At 40.8% G+C, this 23646-nt stretch overlaps 1 protein-coding gene across 1 annotated transcript in view; it reads left to right on the top strand.

Annotated features, from left to right (window-relative positions):
- The window catches only part of LOC118841580 (zinc finger protein 420-like), a 40845-nt gene extending 22394 nt beyond the window's left edge, over positions 1 to 18451 (top strand). The window contains exons 4-5 of the mRNA XM_036749121.1: positions 14983 to 15638; positions 15723 to 18451. Coding sequence (XP_036605016.1) covers positions 14983 to 15638; positions 15723 to 16445 — 1379 coding nt within the window. The 3' untranslated portion in view covers positions 16446 to 18451. The remainder of the gene's footprint in view (positions 1 to 14982; positions 15639 to 15722) is intronic.
- Positions 18452 to 23646: the final 5195 nt, after the last annotated feature.

Consider the following 23646-nt stretch of genomic DNA (forward strand, 5'->3'; position numbering starts at 1 on the left):
ACTACAGGGGGTAAGAGCTTTCCATTTGACAAAAATTGCTGGGCAAACTAGAAAGCATTTTGGCAGAAACAAATCATAGACCAACATCTCACAATGTATACTTAGAATCAAAATGTGATAAATGAATTAGAAGAGAATGGGAAACTGCCTGTCACATCTATGGGGGCCCTCCTTAACAGCTACCCAGAGTCTCATCTGGCCAAATCACACAAACACTTCCAATGAGTGCACCCCAAAAGCAAAATGCCAAACTCAGAACATGTATACCTGGTTTAGGGCCCTGGGGCTTAGCATCTACTTAGCAAAAAGGTGTGGGAAAGATCTTTAATCACTGATCACAAAGGTATAGGCCTGCCGCTATTCAGGCATCCCTTAACTGGTCCCACTTGAGGCCCATTGAATGGGTGGGAAAGATCTTTAAGCACTGTATACATCATATATACATATCAATGACTCTTGATTCAAACAAAGGCAAGACTCATCAAAGGCACTTGATTGCCTTAGTGCTGAGAAGCACTCCAGGACAAAAGACAACAAAAAATCCATAAATTCAACACGTGACTTTCAAAGCTGTCCTCTTTTTGAACTTCTGTTCTCTTCTGTGCATCTTTTTCTGTGTTTCTGACAGGACTATCTCTAGTTCTCTCCCTCTTAAATTGTACTCTCTCCTCTATATTATGAAGGCAGAATTCATGATTTCAAAGAAAATCATATCTATGCCTGAATGGTTCAGAACTCTACGATATAAGGAATTATTTAAGTAGAAGGCAGAAGAATTAAAGCATTTATTTGAGCTCCAAAGTAGCAGACCAACGAACCAGTGTCCCCAATTCGATATCCTGGCCAAAAGCTTCTGGGCCCACTAAGTCTGCCTCACAGGAGTAACCAGGAGGTTACAGAAAAACATGATAACATTAAACCAAATCATATTCGTGCTTTTCCCCTCCGGTAAGAAGATTACCCACTGGCCTCAAGCTCTTGCTCAGCACTCTCACGTCTCAATCTCCAAGTTGTGTTCTCTCTTTTTATACAGTTTCAGACGTCATCAAGTGTCGTCTGAGTGATCAGAACTTAAGCTCCTATGAGCTCTGGGGCTCTGGTCTTAGTGCTTCCCCTTAGGACCCTGGGAGCATCATGCCCACATCAGCTTAGCACCTAGTAATTAGGGCTTTGGGGCAAACTTAGGAGCAAAGATGTAATCAGACCTTCTTAGCTGACCCCTCTCCCTTAGTTGCCCCCACCTGGGGCCCCACCTTAAGCCTATTCAAATGGGCAGGAAAGAGCTTCTGCCGTACTGATTGCCTTAACATCCTCACACCTCCAGTGAAGAAAGAAAAATACAGTGCTTCTAGCCAGTAAGCATATTCTGGAATCATGGTGGTCATTGCGTGGTATAGTCATTTATAAATTATTTTCTTGGTTCTGATGTTTTCCTGTTTCATACAAGCCTTCCCAGTTTCTCTGAAACTATCCCCTTCATAATTTCTTATGGCACAGTAATACTCCCATTTCATGGAATGATCAGGTAATCCCCAGTTGATGAGTATCCTTTTGTTCCTAATACTTTGCTATGACAGAAAGGACTGTTAGTAATGTTTTTGTCCTTATGAGTCCTTTTCCACTTTTGGTTTTTGATGTCTTTGGGAGTATAGGCCCAGTATTGCTTTGGCTAGGTCAAAGGACACATACTGTTGAGTAGTTTCCTGTTTGCATCTTAGAGTGTCTGCTAATTGATAGCTCTGCCAGCTTAAGTGCCTTATGCACTTATCATCAAAAGAGGGGAAAAAAAGCATCAGTTAATTGGACATAAAATTCAGTAGTCACTTATCAACAAACATTTATTAAGTTTCTATTACATGCCATGGCATATAATAATAAGGTATCAAGGTCAGTTACCACACTGATGGTAAATTCTTCAACTTGAAAAGGCTACAAGCCACAACCAAAGTGGAGGGAGTATTGGTGCATAACTTTCTGTTTGTAGATGATTGTGTCCTCAGTGCAGCCTCTGAAGATGAAATACAACAAAGTATGGATTGATTCTCTGCTGCTTGTGCTAAGTTTGCCCTAACAATTGACACCAAGAAAACACAGGTCCTCCAGTAACTAGCACCACACCATCCGTACTTGGAACCATCATACTCAGCAAATGGAGAAGTTTTGAATGCTGTGAATAAGCTCACTTACCTTGGCAATATATTTTCTAGGGATGTAGACATTGATAATGAGGCTGATGAATGACTTACTTAGTGTTTGGGAGGCTCCAGAGGAAAGTATGGGAGAGAAGAGATATTACACTGACTACCAAACTGAGAGTCTACAAGAACTGTGGTGCAGACCTCATTTTTATATGCCTGTGAAACCTGGATAGTATACCAATGCCATGCCTGGAAACTGACTTGGTATTGGTATGATCAGCCACAATGAGGGGAACTGTAACTTGGCTCTAACATAGTGATGTCATTTTGGTCTTCAAGAAAGGACAACCAACCACCAATTATATGCCAGGCACTGTATTAAGTGCTGGGAATATAAATAAGAAAAGGAAAGGGGGTGGAGCCAAGATGGCGGCTGGAAAGTGGGGACTAGTGTGAGCTCCCTGCCAAGTCCCTCCAAAAACCTATAAAAATGGCTCTGAACCAATTCTAGAACTGCAGAACCCACAAAACAGCAGAGGGAAGCAGGGCTCCAACCCAGGACAACCTGGATGGTCTCTGGGTGAGGCCTATCCTGCATGGAGCTGGGAGCTGGGAGCGGAGCAGAGCCCAGCGTGAGCGGCATGGATCAACCAGACCAGGAGCCGGGCGGAGTGTGCCCCAGCGCCCTGAATCAGTGAGCTGTGGCACTTACCAGACTTCTCAACCCACAAACACCAAAGACAGCAGAAAAGGTTAGTGGGAAAAGCTGTGGGAGTGGAAGGAGTTCGCAGTTCGGCCACTGCCCCCGGGCAGCGGAGGTGGGGCAGCTACAGAACTAGAGCAGCAGTTGCTTCCGGCCCCAGGCCCGCCTGCTGGGAGGAATTAAGTGGCAGATCAGAGCAGGAGTGAAGAGCCTGCTGAAGATCTAAGCCCAGTCCAGGTTGGGGGTTCTTGGGGACGGAGGAGTGCTGGTGTGGCAGAGCTGGCGCATCTCCCCAGGCATGGAACGTAGTTCTCTAAATTCTGGAAGCAGTCATACCCCACTGAAAAACTCAAGGGTCAAGTTAGTTGGCTGGGAATATGGCTGGCAGCAAAAATGCACCCAGGTTCAATCTCAGACTTTGGATTCTTTATTTGGTGACAAAGACGACCAAAACATACAGGCAGAAGAAGTTAACAAAGTCAAGGAGCTTACAACAAAAGCCTCCAAGAAAAACATGAACTGGTCCCAGGCCATGTAAGAGCTCAAAAAGGATTTGGAAAAGCAAGTTAGAGAAGTAGAGGAAAAATTGGGAAGAGAAATGAGAAGGATGCGAGAAAACCATGAAAGACAAGCCAATGACTTGCTAAATGAGACCCCCCCAAAATACTGAAAAATATACTGAAGAAAACAACACCTTAAAAAATAGACTAACTCAGATGGCAAAAGAGCTCCAAAAAGCCAATGAGGAGAAGAATGCCTTGAAAGGCAAAATGAGCCAAATGGAAAAGGAGGTCCAAAAGACCACTGAAGAAAATACTACCTTAAAAATTAGATTGGAACAAGTGGAAGCTAGTGACTTGAGGAGAAATCAAGATATTATAAAACAGAAGCAAGGGAATGAAAAAATGGAAGCCACTGTGAAATATCTCATTGGGAAAACCACTGACCTGGAAAATAGATCCAGGAGAGATAATTTAAAAATTATTGGACTACCTGAAAGCCATGATCAAAAAAAGAGCCTAGATATCATCTTTCAAGAAATTATCAAGGAGAACTGCCTTGATATTCTAGAGCCACAGGGCAAAATAGAAATTGAAAGAATCCATTGATCGCCTCCTCAAATAGATCCCGAAAAGAAATCTCCTAGGAATATTGTCGCCAAATTCCAGAGCTCCCAGATCAAGGAGAAAAAACTGCAAGCAGCCAGCAAGACACAATTTGAGTATTGTGGAAACATAATCAGAATAACCGAAGATCTGGCAGCTTCTACATTAAGAGATCAAAGGGCTTGGAATACAATATTCCGGAGGTCAGTGGAGCTAGGATTACAACCAAAAATCACCTACCCAGCAAAACTGAGTATCATGCTCCAAGGCAAAATATGGATTTTCAATAAAATAGAGGACTTTCAAGCTTTCTCAGTGAAAAGACCAGAGGTGAATAAAAAATTTGACTTTCAAACACAAGAATCAAGAGAAGCAAGAAAAGATAATCAAGAAAAAGAACAAGAAAAAGAAATTGCAAGGGACTTACTAAAGTTGAACTGTTTTGTTTACGCTCCTACATGGAAAGATGGTGTGCATCATTCATGGGACTTCAGTATTAGGGTAGCTGAAGGGAATAGGCATATGTGTGTGTATATCTATATCTATATCTCTCTCTCTATATATATGTGTGTGTGTGTGTGTGTGTGAGTGTATGTATGTATATATGTATGTGTGTGTGTGTATATATATATACATATATATATGTATATATATATATGTAGAGAGAGAGAGAGAGAGAGAGAGAGGGCACAGGGTGAGTTGAAGAGGAAGGGAAGATATCTAAAAGAAATCAAATTAAGGGATGAGAGAGGAATATATTGAGAGAGGGAGATAGGGAGAGATAGAATGGGGCAGATTATCTCACATAAAGGTGGGAAGAGGAAGCAGTTCTGTGGGAGGAGGGGAGAGGGCAGGTGAGGGGGGAATGAATGAATCTTGCTCTCATCAGATTTGGCCTGAGGAGGGAATACCATACATACTCAATTGGGTATCTTATACCCCACAGGAAAGAAGAGGGAAGAAGATAAAAAAGGGGGGGGGATGATGGAGGGGAGGGCAGATGGGGGTTGAGGTAATCAAAAACAAACACTTTTGAAAGGGGACAGGGTCAATGGAGAAAATTCAATAAAGGGGGATGGGTTGGGAAGGAGCAAAATATAGTGAGTCTTTCACAACTTGAGTATTGTGGAAGGGTTATGCATAATGATACGCATGTGGCCTATGTTGAATTGCTTGACTTCTTAGGGAGGGTGGGTGGGAAAGGAAGAGGGGAGAGAATTTGGAACTCAAAGTTTTAAAAATAGATGTTCAAAAAGAAAAAAAAAAGTTTTTGCTTGCAACTAGAAAATAAGATACACAGGCAACAGGGGGTAGAAATTTATCTTGTCCTACAAGAAAGGAAGGGAAAAGGGGATGGGAGGGAAGTGGGGTGACAGAAGGGAGGGCTAACTGGGGAACAGGGCAACCAGAATATACTCCATCTTGGAGTGGGGGGGGGAGGGTAGCAATGGGGAGAAAATTTGTAATTCGAACTCTTGTGAAAATCAATGCTGAAAAGTAAATATATTAAATAAATGAAAAAAAAGGAAAGACTCTTCTTGGCCTCAGGGAGTTTACAATCTAATGAAGGGTAGACAGTCTACCAAAGGAAGCTGAAAAGGAGAAGTGCTGGGATAGGGAACCCAGCCTGGAGGTATGATGTTAAGAGTTGAAACCAAGTAGAATACCTGATGAAAAATGAAAAATTGGTTGGAAAAGTCTGAGTCTCTGTAAAAAAGTGCTTTGGGATAAATTTATTGCTCCACCACCCGGCCCTCCCATTATAGGGAAACGGCAACTAAAAAAGAAAGAGGAAAATAAAATTTTTGGTATCAAAAAATGGGGGAAAAAGATAAAGTTGCCACCAGTGAAGAAATTAGTAGAAACTGTTCTCAGTTGTATGCCAATAAACCTGACACTCTAAATATAATGGATGGATATTTATAGATACATGTTTGTGTGTGTAATATCCAGATTAGCTGATTATGGAATAAAGGATTTAAATAAGCTAGTCTTATTTTAAATAATTAATTATTGAATTTTTAAAATATATTTAGTTTTCAGCATTGATTTTCACAAGAGTTTGAATTACAAATTTTCTCCCCATTTCTACCCTCCTGCCCACTCCAAGATGGCATATATTCTGGTTGCCCTATTCCCCAGTCAGCCCTCCCTTCTGTCCCCCCACTCCCCTCCCATCCCCTTTTCCCTTCCTTTCCTGTAGGGCAAGATAAATTCCTATGCCCAATTGCCTGTGTAGCTTATTTCCTAGTTACATGTAAAAACTCTTTTTTTTTTGCTTTTGAACATCTGTTTTTAAAACTTTGAGTTCAAAATTCTCTCCCCTCTTCCCTCCCCCCCCCCCAAGAAGGCAAGCAATTCAACATAGGCCATGTGCGTATCATTATGTAAAACCCTTACCACAATATTCATGTTGTGAAAGACTATATTCTGCTCTTTCCTAACCAATCCCCCTTTATTGAATTTTCTCCCTTGACCCTGACGCTATTTGAAAGTGTTTGTTTTTGATTACCTCCTCCCCCTATCTGCCCCCCCCCTTCTATCATCCCCCCTTTTTTATCTTCTTCCTCCTTCTTTTCTGTGGGGTAAGATACCCAATTGAGTGTGTATGGTATTCCCTCCTCAAGTCAAATGTGATGTGAGCAAGATTCACTCATTCACCCTCACCTGCTCCCTCTTCCCTTCCTACAGAACTGCTTTTTCTTGCCACTTTTATGCGAGATAATTTACCCCATTCTATCTCTTCCTTTCTCCCTCTCTCAATATATTCCTCTCATCCTTTAATTTGATTTTTTAAAAAATATCATCCCTTCATGTTCAACTCACCCTGTGCCCTCTATATATATATGTATATACATACACACACATACATATATATGCATATTCCCTTCAGTTGCCCTGTTAGGGGCGCTCTGGACCTGGGCCCCCCGAGAGGGTAGTGATGGGAGCCAGGGAGTCTGGACCTGCTGACGCGGCGGTGCCTGTGTGGCTTCCACCACGTCAGTACCGGGGCGGCTCTTACTGGAGGAGCTCCACCCTCGGGGAGGAACTGGGGAGGAGCCAACCCAAAACACCCAATATAAGGCGCTCCCCAGAGAGGGTCAGTGGGATTTGTGTGAGATTTCTGGTACGCCATGCAATAAAGCTGCTTGTTGACTCCAGCGTACTGCCTGGTGATTCTCCTCTCGCATCCCCCGAGAGGAGCCGGAGACGTCCGAAGACCCGAGGGCAGGGTGAGTGATAGGCGGTAGTAGGGGAGTACGGGGTGCCAAAGTGGGGCACATCCCGTCCGGCCGCCGACATTGCCCTAATATGGAGGTCTCATGAATCAGACACATCATCTTTCCAAGTAGGAATGTAAACAAAACAGTTCAACTTTAGTAAGTCTCTTGTGATTTCTCTTTCTTGTTTACCTTTTCTTGCTTCTCTTGATTCTTGTGTTTGAAAGTCAGATTTTCTATTCAGCTCTGGTCTTTTCACTGAGAAAGCTTGAAAGTCACCTATTTTATTGAAAGTCCATATTTTGCCTTGGAGCATGATACTCAGTTTTGCTGGGTAGGTGATTTTTGGTTTTAATCCTAGCTCCATTGACCTCCGGAATATCGTATTCCAAGCCCTCGATCCCTTAATGTAGAAGCTGCTAGATGTTGTGTTATTCTGATTGTGTTTCCACAATACTCAAATTGTGTCTTGCTGGCTGCTTGCAGTATTTTCTCCTTGATCTGGGAGCTCTGGATTTGGGCAACAATATTCCTAGGAGTTTTCTTTTTGGGATCTTTTTGAGGAGGCAATCAGTAGAGTCTTTCAATTACTATTTTACCCTGTGGCTCTAGAATATCAAGGCAGTTCTCCTTGATAATTTCTTGAAAGATGATATCTAGGCTCTTTTTTTGATCATGGCTTTCAGGTAGTCCAATAATTTTTAAATTATCTCTCCTGGATCTATTTTCCAGGTCAGTGGTTTTTCCAATGAGATATTTCACATTGTCTTCCATTTTTTCTTTCCCTTGCTTCTGTTTTATAATATCTTGATTTCTCCTCAAGTCACTAGCTTCCACTTGCTCCAATCTAATTTTTAAGGTAGTATTTTCTTCAGTGGTCTTTTGGACCTCCTTTTCCATTTGACTAATTCTGCCTTTCAAGGCATTCTTCTCCTCATTGGCTTTTTGGAGCTCTTTTGCCATTTGAGTTAGTCTAGTTTTTAATGTGTTTTCTTCACTATTTTTTTGGTTCTTGTTTGGCAAGTCATTGACTTGTTTTTCATGGTTTTCTTGCATCCTTCTCATTTCTCTTCCCAATTTTTCCTCTACTTCTGTAACTTGCTTTTCCAAATCCTTTTTGAGTTCTTCCATGGCCTGAGACCAGTTCATGTTTTTCTTGGAGGCTTTTGTTGCAGGCTCTTTGACTTTGTTGACTTCTTCTGGCTGTATATTTTGGTTTTCTTTGTCACCAAAGAAAGATTCCAAAGTCTGAGATTGAACCTGCGTGCATTTTCGCTGCCTGGCCACGTTCTCAGCCAACTTACCTGACCCTTGAGTTTTTCGCTGGGGTGTGACTGTTTGTAGAGTAAAGAGTGCTTTGTTCAAGGTTGAGGGGATGCGCTGTTGTTTTCAGAGCTATTTCTATACAGTCAGCTCTGCCACACCAGCACTCCTCCTTCCCCAAGAACCACCAGCCAGGACCTGACTGGGATCTTAAGCAGGCTCTGCACTCCTGCTCAGATCTGCCACTTAATTCCTCCCACCAGGTGGGCCTGGGGCCGGAAGCAACTGCCGCTCTAGTTCTGTAGCTGCACCACTCCTGCTGCCCCGGGGTGGTGGCTGAACCGCGAACTCCTTTCACTCTGTTCCCGCAGCTTTTCCCACTAACCATCTCTGTTGTCATTGGTGTTTGTGGGTTTAGAAGTCTGGTAACTGCCACAGCTCACTGATTCAGGGTGCTAGGGCCCGTTCCGCCCGGCTCCTGGTCTGGTTGGTTCTGCCGCCGCCCACGCTGGGCTCTGCTCTACTCTGCTCCCAGCTCCGTGTGCGATAGACCTCACCTAGCGACCATCCAGGTTGTCCTCAGTTGGGTCCTGCTTCCCTCTGCTATTTTGTGGGTTCAGCAGTTCTACAATTTGTTCAGAGCCATTTTTTTATGGGTTTTTGTAGGGACCTGGTGGGGAGCTCACACAAATTGCTGCTTTCCAGCTGCCATCTTGGCTCCCTAAATAAGCTAATCTTAAATGAAAAAATTGAATGAGGTATAAATGAGCTTCCAAAGGGGCTGAAATGAAAAAACAAAATCTCTGGGATCTAGTGACTTTACAAGTGAATTCTATCGAACATCTAATAAACAGCTTATTTTAGTATTTCATAAACTGTTTAAAAATCTAGAAAAAGATAAGATCCTATGAAATTTGTTCTACAAATATAATGTTCTTACCTAAACCAGGGAGAGATTACAGCACCATTTCATGAAGGTTATACATTAGGAGATTGTATTTATATTAGGCATTCATATTTAGTTCAACATTAGGAAAACTATTGATGTAATAGACATATTAATAACATGAACGATGAAAGGAATGTTGTTTTATCAGATGCACGCAAAGCTTTTGACAAGATACAACACCTATTCCACTTAAAAGTATAAAAGATATGAATGAAATAAAATTAAAGTTTCTCTTAGGTTCCCCCTCACACTAATCAGATTGGCCAAATTGAGAAAAAGTAAAATGAGAAATTCTGGATGGCCTGTGGAGAAGCAAGTACATTAATATGCTGTTGGTTATTGTTGTTTGGCCTTGTTCTCAACAAGGACCGAGATAACAGGAAGAAGATACTAAGACTTGCAAATGAATTGGATTTAGGTGAGGGCTGTGGAAGGTTATCAGCCTCACTTTCTTCTGAGCCATCTGGGGCAAGTGGCAAGGTATAGATCAGGAGGGCCGGAGATGGCCCATCATCCAATGGGAGATCTTGGCCTTTTTAACCTAAGGTCTTTAGGAGTTCTCACTTTGAGGCAATTCCCTACTCAGTGATTAAGGCCAAGGAATGGCCCCTTTTAACTACTCCTCCAAAAAATTAATCTGGGAGGAGAAGACCTTCAGGGTTTCTGGACAAAACAGAAACAATTACTATTTACATTCTTTCTGAGCTACCTCAGCCCAAACAATGACCACCAAGTGGTGCTTGGACTGGGACCTTTTGTTGACCAGTCAATGACACCCAAAGTGAATTGGGTTTAAGGCTTCTTTCTTTAAGAAAGAAATCTAGCCAGTAAATCCCTAGGGCATGATACTCCATGTGGACAGAGGGAGAGGAGAGCAGAGGAAGGAGCTGAGTTGCCCAACTGGAACTGGCCAGTTGGGTCTCCAGTGGGACAGCTCAGACTACTCACAGGTTGTTGTTTGCCCTTCCTTCTCAAAGAGGATCATGACATTAGGAAGATGATGCCATGACTTGCAAATGAATTGGATTTAAGTGAGGGAGAGCTATACAAGGCTACCGGCTTTACTTTCTCTTCCTGAGCCACATGAGTCCAGTGGCAAGATATAGACAGGACAACGGGAGATATTCTCCCCCCCACCTCCACCCCTGCTGCCTGTGGATGGAGCTACAACTTGGATTAGCCATTCATGAAAGCAATATGGAAAAATGCTGAGAAAATTACTAAATTGTGCACATACCGTTTGGTCCAGCAATACTGCTACTAGGTGCAAAGGGGTCAAAGAAAGAAGAAATGATCCATATGTACAAGAACATTGATAGCAGCTGATTTTATGGTAGTGTTGAGGTTTTGGGGTGCTTGGGACCCCAAAATACTGACACACCGGGTCCTGCCCAAATGAATTCAATCCAAGCCTTTCAACCAAAGGAAAACAAAGTTTATTAAAAACTTGCCATGTTGGGTAGACTCTTAAGGAGCCCTGAGCATTTGTGACACTTGTATTGACAAATGGGCCAGAATAATCTGAGCTAGATTGAATCTGAGCACCTTCATGGAGGCAAGATGGATTTTATATACAGACAGATTGTAGGGGGGATCTAGGGTTGTCCAGGTAGTCTGGGGTGACTAGAGGAGGGGTTTAGGGAGGGACTTGAGGAGGAGTCTAAGGAGGATCTTGAAGGGTCAGACTCCAGGAACTAGGAGAGTGGGATTAAGGGTGGGAAGTAGCAGAAGGCTACCTGGAGATAACAGACAATGGAGGGCTAGGATAATTTAAGGGTAACAGATTTGGGTATAGATATTTTGATAGGATCAAGGGTGGGAGGCAATCTGGAGGCCACAGACAATGGAGGTCTAGGCTAGGTTAAGAGTAACAAATTTGGGCAGGAAAAGCCAGATCAAGTGGGAAGATTTCAAGGAGAGTTCAAGGTGGGATTTTCCAGGGTCTGTGGACAAATGGGACTTAAATTCTTTTGGGGTAAGAGGTAAAGGTCTTGACTTGGGCCCTTACCCTGTCAGTGGCAAAGAATTGGAAACTGAGATTCCCATTAATGGTGGAATGGCTGAACATGTTATGGTATACAGAGGTGATAGAAAAATGTTGTAATATAAGAAATCATGAAAGGAACTTTTTCATAGAACTTGAGGAAAACTTGTATGAATCAATGCAGAATGAAGTAAGAAGAGCAGGAGAAAAATCTATCCAATGGCAATATTGTAAAGACGAACAACTTTGACAGATTTTAAAACTCTGATTAATACAGTGACCAATGATTTTTTTTTAAGAGGATTCATGATGAAATATGCTACCTGACTTCTGACATTGATGTGATTGACTTTCAGGATGCAGATTGTCATTTAATCTTGTCTGACTCTTTGTGATCCCGTGCATGTAGCCTTCCTATTCTTCATGGTCTCTCAGTCTGTCCAAGTTCATACTAATCATTTCCATGATACTCTATACATCTTATTGTCTGCTGTCTCATTTTCCTTTTGCCTTTGTGAACTATTTGGAGTGCCCCCTCCCCTCATCACCTGAGAAAGGGCTAAAATCTGGATTGGCCAATCAGGAGAGAGACATTTTTGGCCCACTCTGTAAACCAAGTACTATATTTTGAGCATATCAGTTTATCCAGCAATGCATCTCAACGGCAGAACAAAGACCATGTCCCTTCCTTAACTTAGGTCTGAACCCTAAATATAGGGGAAATATACTTTTATACATTAAAAACAAGACCAATTAATTATAATCATATAGTACAATGTTAGGTAATCTGATTTCTAATTGGAAGAAAGATTAAGGACTTGTCATGTTGAGAGTGGGGAAGGCAACAGGATCAGCTCCCTTAATTCAGCAAACAAAGTGTCCCACTATCCCCAAGTGTCTGGATATAATCAAAGGAACATGGAAACGATAACTCATTTTACAGTATGAGGCCAATTTTCAGATAAGACATATGGGTTGTTTGAGATGTACAATTGTGAGATAGCTGCTTACATCCATCCTTTTGGATCTGTCTGGGTTTCTGGTCAGCATATCCTAGGTCATTAATTAAAGGTCTCTAAACAACAGGTAGAAGTGGTCTTGTTTCCCAGTCATGCAGGGCTTGGTTCAAACAGTGCAATAAGGTTTTCTCCCAATTCCCACAATTGAATAAAATTTTTCTCACAAAACAGAAGTTGGACTAGACCTGTAATTGAGCAGAAAAAGAACTGAACTACCTCCAGAATTGAGTCACAAAATGAAGTCAGTGTGATTGACCCAGTTGCCTGTAACACTTGTTGTCCTAATGCCCTCCGTTTCCTCACTGTGCTGGCAAGCAGTTTACATTTGAATTTCAAAGAGTGAGTGCTATAGTTGGGTAAGCACAAATGTTTTTGGTATTTCAGGAACCAGTTACATTCAAGGATGTGGCTGTGGAATTTACCCAGGAGGAGTGGGTACAATTGAACCCATCTCAGAAAAAGTTGTACAGGGATGTGATGCTGGAGAACTATAGGAACGTGATCTCTTTGGGTAAGAAAGGCTACCTCTTTGGAGTCTTTATATATACATTGATAACTTTTAAGATTTTAACAGATATTCTTTGACATACGAAAGGAAACTATCCTTAATCTTTTTTGTAGCCAAGAGACAGATTACTTGTGCTACCTGTTTCCAGGGAAAGGATCTTTGCTTTGTATGCCTGGAAATTGGTTTCCTGATTTGTTGTTATCCTTGAGAATGTGTTTTCCCCTCTCTGTTGCTTCAAATTCAAGATTTTCTTTTTAATTCCAATGTAGGTTTCATTATACACAATGTTCCCACAGTCTAAGCAGGGAGTGCGTCAATGGAACTGTTTTTTTATAAGTTCTATTCAGTAGTCCATTCTACCATAATATAGAATATCCTTCAGTTGTCCTTTGTACTACTATCCTTGATGTCTTCCTAGCATGCCTACTTGAAAGCTTGAATTCACTTTGAATTCTTTTATTAAGTTTTACAGATGTTTTTAAAAAAACACAAAAACAAAATGTAATGGGGCAGCTTTATGGTGCAGTGAGTGGAGCACCGGCCCTGGAGTCAGGAGGACTTGAGTTCAAATCTGGCCTCAGACACTTGACACACTTACTAGCTGTGTGACCTTGGGCAGTCATTTAACCCCAATTGCCCTGCCTTCCCTCCTCCAAAAAAAGAAATGTAATTTCTCCTCCCGCTGCCACCTAAAAAAAAAAAGAGAAAGAAAAAGAAACAGCCCTACTTCTCCTTCCATACCAGCCCATTAGCCCTCTCTTGGTTGGAAAAAACCAAAAATCTCAGACAAAATGAGCTAACATAGTGCTTTTGATGGTATAAGGTATTTTGGGGGCCCTTACTCCCCCACCTTTTTACTAAGAGTTGGAAGGAGTATTTCATCTATCTTTTCTATGATAGAACTAGCACTTTTTCATTTTCAATGAGTAGGATTTGTTGTTTCCAAATCAGATGTGATCTACCAGTTGGAGAAGAGGGAAGCATCTTGGATGCCAGAGGCAGATATTCCAACAAGCAGCTGTCCAGGTGACTACATAAAAACCAAGCAGATGGATCATTGCAAAATAATAATCTATTGGTCATTTTAGGTCCAAGCTCTTGTAAAATGTTGAACCAAGCAGTCTGTCAAAGCTTCTCAGGCCTGTTGAGAGGAGCTGAGGCTTTCAAATTTCATTTTTTACCTCAAGAAGTTACTTTTTTAATGTATTTCTTTACTGAAATAATATGTTCTTATGACTTGTTTAACCATAAGCCCAGCATTGGGCCTATAGGTTTTCATCATTTTGCAGGTTCACAAAAAGCTATTGTGAATATTTTAGAGAATGTTCTTTGCTTTGAGTAACATTTTGAGGATGTAGAACTAGTATTGGGACCATTGGGTTAAAGCAGCAGTTTTAATAAGTAACTAATTCAACATAACTGCCAAAAGTTATATAAAGAATGTTTGCTAATCTGAAGGCAATTTATTGATACCTCTGAATTGTTTTCATTTTTACTTCTTTGATTCCAGAGTTTGAGTAATGTTTCAAGCAAATAATAATACTTTCTCTTGTCAAAAATACCTGTATATCTTACTCTTACAAATTTCAGTCAATTCTTTACAAAGCTGATGTGTTGGGTTTTTAGAGGATATTTATGGAAACAATTGTCACATTTCCTCCCGTCATATTTCATGTTTATTCTGTTTACTTTATGTATCTATTCTCACTCTCAACTCAGTTCTCTATTTTCTTTCTATTCAGTCTGTTCCCTTTGTATTTCTACCTTAGATGGTAAGAATACATTTGCAAGTTCTCTAGGTCATCTATTTTTTTCTGAATAGTCTTACTCCATTCAAATGTCAGCCACTTAAAGTAAAGTAGATTTAATTCATTCCTCCAGGTAATTTCATTCTCAGTCAATTCCTTTACGTATGTTACCTCTGAGTCATCATACTTTCACATAAGATAGATTTATCCTTAGTGAAAGACTAGTGAGACAAGTCATCTCAAGTGAGAAGGCAAGAGAATAGCTCTAAAATCTTGAACAACTAAGAACCTTTGGAAAGGGTAAAAAAGGCAGGGTTAATCAACTCCTTATTCTTCCTTTCAGAGAGCAGAGAATTTACTGGAGATAAACCTCTTGAATGTAATGAATGTGGGAAGGCCTTCACTTGCAAGACAAATCTTATTCAACATCAGATGACTCATGCTGGAGACAATCCTTATGAATGTAGTGAATGTGTGGAGACCTTCAGGAGTAAGAGACTACTTTCTTTGCACCAGAGAATTCATACTGGGAAGATGCTTTATGAATGTAAGGAGTGTGGGAAGGCTTTCCTCCACAACTCAGACTTTATTCAACATCAAAGAATTCACACTGGAGAGAAACCTTATGAGTGTAGTGAATGTGGAAAGGCCTTCATTTGGAAGTCAAAATTTACACAACATAAGAGAATTCATACTGGAGAGAAACCTTATAAATGTAGTGAGTGTGGGAAGGCCTTTGCTTGCAAGACAAATCTTAATCGACATCAAATAATTCATGCTGGAGACAATCCTTATGAATGTAGTGAATGTATGGAGACCTTCAGGAGTAAGAGATTACTTTCTTTGCACCAGAGAATTCATACTGGGAAGATGCTTTATGAATGTAAGGAGTGTGGGAAGGCTTTCCTCTACAACTCAGACTTTATTAAACATCAAAGAATTCACACTGGAGAGAAACCTTATGAGTGTGGTGACTGTGGAAAGGCCTTCAAGATGAAGGTACATCTTACTGTGCATCAGGGAATTCATACTAGAGAGAAACATTATGAATGTAGTGAATGTGGGAAAGTCTTCATTTGGAAGTCAAATTTTACACTGCATCAGAGAATTCATACTGGAGAGAAGCCTTACGAATGTAGTGAATGTAGGAAGGCCTTTAGGGTTAAGAGACAACTTTCACTGCATCAGAGAATTCATACTGGGGAGAAACCTTACAAATGTAGTGAATGTGAGAAGGCCTTCACTTGCAAGACAAATCTTATTCGACATCAGATAATTCATGCTGGAGATAATCCTTATGAATGTAGTAAATGTATGGAGACCTTCAGGAGTAAGAGACTACTTTCTTTGCACCAGAGAATTCATACTGGGAAGATGCTTTATGAATGTAAAGAGTGTGGGAAGGCTTTCCTCTACAACTCAGACTTTGTTAAACATCAAAGAATTCACACTGGAGAGAAACCTTATGAGTGTAGTGAATGTGGAAAGGCCTTCAAGAGGAAGGTACATCTTACTGTGCATCAGGGAATACATACTGGAGAGAAACATTATGAATGTAGTGAATGTGGGAAGGCCTTCATTTGGAAATCACAATTTGCACTGCATCAGAGAATTCATACTAGAGAGAAGCCTTATGAATGTAGTGAATGTGGGAAGGCCTTCATTTGGAAGTCACAGTTTACACTGCATCAGAGAATTCACACTGGGGAGAAACCTTATAAATGTAGTGAATGTGGGAAGGCCTTCACTTGCAAGAGAAATCTTAATCAACATCAGATAATTCATGCTGGAGATAAATCCTTATGAATATAGTGAATGTATGGAGACCTTCAGGAGTAAGAGACTAATTTTCTTTGCACCAGGAAATTCATACTGGGAAGTTGTTTTATGAATGTAAAGAGTGTGGAAGGCTTTCCTCTACAACTCAGACTTTATTGAACATCAAAGAATTCACACTGAAGAGAAACCTTATGAATGTAGTAAATGTGGGAAGGCCTTCATTCGGAAGTCAAAATTTATACTACATCAGAGAATTCATATTGTAGAGAAACCTTCCAAATATAGTGAGTATGGGGATGCCTTCAGGAGGAAGGCACAACTTACTCTGCATCAGAGAATTCATACTGGAGAGATTCTTTATGAATGTAAGGAGTGTGGCAGGGCTTTCCCTGGCAACTCAGAACTTACTCGACATCGAAAAATCCATACTGAAGAGAAACCTTATGAATGTGATGAATGTGGGAAGAACTTTAGAGTGAGGATACGACTTATTCAGCACCAAAATATTCATTCAAGAGAGAAATATTAAGATTATAATGCATGTAGGAAGGCCTAAAGACTGAGGACACTACTTTATGTCCATCAGAGTATTCATCCTGATGAGATTCCTCATGAATGTGAGGAGTGTGGGAAGGCCTTCCATTGCTATTCAGATCTTATTAAACATCAAAAATTCATGCTGGAGAAAAACCTTATGTATGTAGTGAATGTGGGAAAGCCTAATTCATACCTTATGAATGTAATGTACCTGAATGTAGATCTTATACTACATCAGACCATTCATACTGGATAGAGACCTTACGAATGCAGCGAATGCGAGAAGACTTTTCAGCATGAAGACAGAACTTGCTCAGCATCAAAGAATTCTAGAGAGAAACCTTTTGAGTTCGGGAAGACCTTTAGAACTAAGGATCCTACTTTATGTCCATTAGATAATTCATAATAGAGTCATTCTTCATGAATATATAAACAGTGTGGGAAGATCCCCCAACTGACTAGACTGTGATTCTGAGTCCCTAGATGTAGCTCAGAAAGTCTTTGGGCTCCATGGGAGAAGAAGATAGCCCTCCCCTCTGCAAAGGCCTCAAAGGGGTAAAAATTTAGTGTTCTCTTCCCACAGGCTTTCAGGGAGGGAGAGATTATGCTGGCTGAGCCAGAGATTACTAAGTGGAGGGTGGTATTGGAGCGCCTTAGCCTTAACTTTGATCCCTAAAGATATGGCATGCAAGATGCTTGGTGATGACTTCTTGGCCATGAGATGAGCCTTATCTTATGTGTGATGAATAATTGTTGATGGTGCTTAAGCTCCCCACTGTGACTTCATAAGGATGAAATCATAGGTCTAGAACAAAACACACACCTGGACAGTCTCCATTCAAATATGTTCTCTATGCAGTTAGCAAATTGATAATAATCTGAGCTGTGTTCCTGATGTTGCTGGTGCTACTTCTGCTCTCACTCATTTGGGTAACCACTGTGGACCGTGAAGGTTTGGAATCACTTTAATTAAAAGTGTCACAAAGGCCTGTGGCAGGTGTTGATGTAATGTGATTTCTGCCCAGTGCTCTGAATGACAAAGGGAAGAAGTTCATTGAAGTGCAGGTAAACAATAGGATTAACTGTGACCTTATGGTAACCAAATGCCTTGTCATCCAACTAGTGACACACATGAAAAAATGAGTAAGATTTCCAGTATGGTTAAGAATATAAACAGGGAGTTTTAAATGAAGAAATCAAAGCTATCAATAATAAATCTCTAAATCACTTGATTAGAGAAATGCACATGAAAACAAATTTGAGGTAACAGCTCACACTACCTCAGATTGGCCAACATGTTAGAAAAGGAAAATGACAAATTCTGGAGTGGATGTAGAAAAATAAGAACACTAATGCACAATTCAGAACTGGTCCAACCATTCTGGAGAACAATTTGGAACTGTGCCCAAAGGGCTATAAAACTGCTTAGTCTTTGACATAGCAGTATCACTCTTAAGTCTGTATTCCAAACAGATGAAAGAAAAAGGCAAAGGACCTATATGTACAAAAATATTTTACAACAACAATGTGTGTGTGTATACATAACCCACATGTATGTAAGGTTTTTGGAAATCAGGACTGTTGTCACCTTTGTTGAACTTGGTGCCTGATACATAGTAGGTGCTTAATTGCTTTTGATTATTTGATTGGTTTGAAACACTATCCCATGCAAGAAGGATTAGAATTCTTTATTTTGGTTGAGGAAAAATTGGTTAAAATTGTAGTGAGGTGGGGGGCAGAGCCAAGAGGGCAGTGTGAGAACAGGAACTCGCTTGAGTTCTCCCCCAAATCCCTCCCAACACCTATAAAAATGACTAAGTTGCATAATTATGAATAAATTGCATAACTATACATGTATAACCTATATTAAATTGCTAACCTTCTCAAGGAGGGTGAGTGAGGAGGGAAGAAGAGAATTTGGAACTCAAAGTTCTAAAAACATGTTAAAAAATGTTTTTACATGCAACTGGGAAATAAGATATATAGGCAATGGGGTATAGAAATCTATCTTGCCCTACAAGAAAGTAAGGGGAAAGGGGATAAGAGTGGGGAGTGGGGTGATAGGAGTGAGGGCAGATTGGGGAAAGGAGCAGTCAGAATACATGCCATCTTGGAGTGTGGGGAAGGATTGAGATGGGGAGAAAATTTGTAACTCAAAATCTTGTGGAAATGAATGTTGAAAACAAAATAAATTTTTAAAAAATTGCAGTGAGGTAAATTTACATTTGAGTTAAGAAAACTTACCAATTAGACCTGTCTGAAGTTTCCTGAAGAGGCAGTTGGGGCTCTGCCCTGGTTGGAAGCTGGATAGCTACATTTAATGATACGTCATGGAGGGAATTCATTTTCAAATATGATTTTGTAACTCACAAATTATGTGATTCGGTGAAGTCCGTACCAGGTTGGCCAGATGTTTTTTGTTTGTTTGTTTGTTTTTTTTAAATTGTTTTGTTTCTTAATTCAGCTGTCCTCCCATTTCCCTTCTGGCCCAAGGGAGAATTCAGGTAGCTTCCTTGGAATATCTGAAAGTTGATTCCTATACCCAGGACATACTTAAGCACAGCAGCAGTAGGTGAGAAACAAGGACAGCATTCTTACAGCTCAGAACATGTCCAGTAACCATAGGTCACACTGTGTATCCTGAGTGGAGAGTCATGCCTCCTTCCCTCCCTTAATCTTTCTACCATGCTTTACTAGATAGAAGAGAGAGAAGAAATTGTACAGGATACCACCAAGTGGATTTAGGAATATATATGAGTCCTAGTTCCCATGGGCAGAGAATGTGGCACAAATGATTTATCATGAAGATAATGGGAAATAGTCCTAAGCTGACATGGTAAGGGAACTGGAAGTAGTGGGAGAAATGTTCATGCAGTACAGCTCCTTTAACCTAGACCTGTATGGATGCACCACTTCAAATGTTCATATGGACTATTCGTGCCCAAGCTGTGGTAGAGTCTTCTGAGATGGTATTGGTCTGATCAGCCACTGTCAGGTACACTGTAATTTGACTCTGATGTAGTGATGTCATTTTGGTCCTCTTTGAGCACTAAGGACAACACCCACCATGCTGATGCCATCCCTAGGTTAAGAGGCTATTCTAGTAATTTGTTCAGGAGAATTTTCAAGCCAAGTCAGACTCAACACTTTTCAAATTAGCCAGATGGGGCTCTAGCTCTTTGGGAAGAGGCAGTGGATGGGATGATAGATTTCATGGTAGAACCTTGACAGTGAGTCATGGGTTGGAGGGATTAGCAGATCTAGTGACCTCTGTACAGTTATCCCACCTTCCTGATCTTCAGCTTTGCCAATATTTCTGTTCTGGGAAATCCAGAGGACATCTACTTTTGACCCAGGGCTTTCTTCTTTCCACTTAAAAGAACATCAAAAATGACATTGGTCTCTCCCACACCTGAAGTCCCTGAGCCCTGATGTAATTGATTCCTGAATCTGCATAACTCCTTGGTTTGTTTTCATTTCAAATGATGAAAGCTAATTGAGGATGGCCTAACCCACAGCTCAGTGGAACCTTGGACAAGTTACCTTACCTGCTTCATCTGTAAAACAAAAGATCTTTATTAGATGATCCCTAAAGATCTTTTATTGGAAGCAAGGACACTGGTGGACCCTAGAAGAGTTGAGTTAAATTCTCCCACTCCCATGATAGCAGCAAGGCCTATTTTGAGAAAAGGAGATATTACATAGCAGATCTGGAGCAGTTTGAGTTGTTTCTTCCCAGGTGGATTGATTTGGGACCCACTTAAGGACTTTTTGGGTCATGGAGAATAATAAAAACAGCATTGGCAGAGGGGAACTGCTGACATCCCAGGGAACCTTCCTTTTGATTGTTTTAAATTCCCTTACCTGCTGATCGTACCTACTTTTACTTTTTTGGACTGCATTTTGCCAAGCATGGAGTGTGTAACGCCAGTCATGGCAGCACATCTGAGAACTGCTGCTGTGAATAATTTCAAGGGTCTAATTGCATAGTATAATGAACTCTCTATTCAGGTAACTAAACATTTTTCAGTATACCAAAGCATAACATTCATAGCAACATCCTTAAACAAAACATATCATCTAATACGTATGTATCTCATATCAGTATGTCATATGGCGTGTAGCATATGCCATTGCATTCAGTAGCATTCCCCAAAATACTTGTTTACACAGCAAGGGGTCCTGGGCTAGGGTCTTCCCTAGCACAACACATTATGCAGCATATATCATTGCATCCCCCAAATCGGGGTTCCAGGTCAATGTCTTCCTTAGCACAACACATCCTCCCCACCACCATCCACCCCACGGTCACAGTAAGACCAATCTCCTTAATCATTACCAAGTGTCCAAGTAAAGTCCTCTTTCATCTTGACTCAAGATTGACTTCCAAGTCCCATGGCTTTTCCTCTGTGGGCTGACCACTCCCAACTGTCACCTGGATTCACACATAGGCAGCTCTCTGCTCCTGCTCCAGGTCTGAGCTCACAAGGGCTGCTCCACTCCAAACTCTTCCTGCTCCTGCTGTTCCTGCCTTGAGGGGTGTTTCAACAATCTTGCTAGCAGCTGCTGTGGGGGTGTAAAACCAACAACAATCAGCTCACAGAACGCTGCAAGCCCAGGTTCTTTTGATCTGCTTTACTAAGGAAAGCAATGTTAAGGGATTAACAAGCTCACTTTAATCCAGCATACAAATATCATTCACTTAGTTCAGGGGAAAAAGCCAGCACCCTGAACTTCTGACCAAATACAAACAAATTACAAACATCAACAGACCTTGTCTGATTCAAATCCCAATACATAGTTACCAGAATTTAACAAAGTCCCAACATCTGGTTTATGAATTGAGGGCTCTTAGCTACAGCTGCCCAGAATCTCCACATCAGCACGACACCAAGAGTGAGAGCTCCAAGCAAATCGCTCTGTTTTCTCTTTTTATACAATTTCAGACATCATCAAATATCATCTGAGTGACTAGAACTTAGGCTCCTTCGATTGGCTCTGGTGTTAGCACCTCCCCCCCCCATTGGCCCCACCTGGAGCCCCACCTTAGTTAGCAATTCACACCCACATAGACTTAGCACCGAATAGATAGGGGTTTGGGCCTGGGGCTTATCACCTAGTAAGACTCAATCAGACACTGAATTAATCAAAGGAAACAAAGGCCAAACTCTTCAAGGGCACTTGGCCGAACAAGTGCTGAGAGCCCATCCTGATCCCCAATGCAAGAGGTCCCATTCAAGAGGTCAGCTCCTTAGCCTGTATCTGGAGCTTGGTCAATGCCAGGTCCAGAAGTGACACATCATAGTCTTGGGCAGAAGGTGATATCCAGCTCAAGCAGTCAGTCATCTAGAAGTGAAGGGCACTACGCCTGTAGGAGACAAATCTAGCAAACAGGTTAAACAAAAGCCAAAAAGAATAAAGAGACGATAATCAGAAGCAGGGTAAATATAGCACCAGCTGTGCTTCTGGAGTCCATGAACCCACTATCATAGCCTTATTCACAGTAAAATATATGACTTAAGGTAATTTGATAATCATCTTCTCCTGAATAAACAACACTTACAGTATTATCTTCTCTGTGTGCTATAATCTCCACAGCCTTTGGAACATCGTCTGGCTTCCATTTTACCCATACTTTAGCTCCCAATTTTCTTCTATCAGTAGAACCAAACCCCTCAATTCCTCTGATAGTTATTTCAGAAGGAGGGTGAGTTTTCACAAGGGGTATTATTTCACAAGGAATAATGATCACTTGAACTATTCTATCATTTTTACAAAATTTCATGGGTTCTTTGCCTAAATTTTGGCATAACACAATAACTTCTTCTTGATAATTAGAATCTATTACTCCAGTCAATACACGTATTCCTTGAACTGCTAATCCTGGTTTAGGTAATATCCATCCAAAATGGTGCTTGGGGATTCTCATACATATTCCAGTAGGGATTTTCCTTATTTCTTTCCTACCCAACAAAAAGTCTTCCAAAAAATGTAAATCGTATCCTGCTGAACTAGGTGTTCCTGGAGACGGTGCTGGGACATCTTGCCTTATAGTTCAATACTCAATATTTGAGATCTTATGTGTTTTCTGTTTTCTAATTTGCAGATTTGAAGTCATCATTCTGGCTAGAGGTGTACTTTCTCCCAATGATCTATTATTCAAATTAAATAAAGCAGTGAACAAATTATCTTTCCGATATTGATAAGAATTGTTAGAACTTAGCTTCCTTTACTGTTCTTTCAATAATTCATTCATTCTTTCAATTAACCCAGAGGCTTGTGGATAATATGGGAGATGATATATCCATTCTATATTGTTTAATATACAATATTTCTTCATTTCATTACCTTTGAGATGTGACCCATTATCACTTTGAATCTGCCTTGGGGTTATGTAATATAGACTTATGATATCTAGAGTTCTACAGGTGCTTATCTGGGTCACATTTATATAGGGATAAGCCACTAGTACACCTGAATAGGTGTCAACATAAGTACATACAAATTTGCATCCTCTATCTAGGGGTAGGGAGCAACATAATCTATTTGCCAAATTTGTGCTGGTACTTTCCTTCTCCCTTGCTATTTCTACAGTTACTATCCAAGGAACAGTTCTTTCCTTTTCCCCCTGACATATATAACATTCCTCTGCTACCTGTTTTAACAATGAATGTGAGGTACTGATACCTTG

This window comes from Trichosurus vulpecula, chromosome 3 (assembly GCF_011100635.1).
Source record: "Trichosurus vulpecula isolate mTriVul1 chromosome 3, mTriVul1.pri, whole genome shotgun sequence".
NCBI classification, from domain to species: Eukaryota; Metazoa; Chordata; class Mammalia; order Diprotodontia; family Phalangeridae; genus Trichosurus; species Trichosurus vulpecula.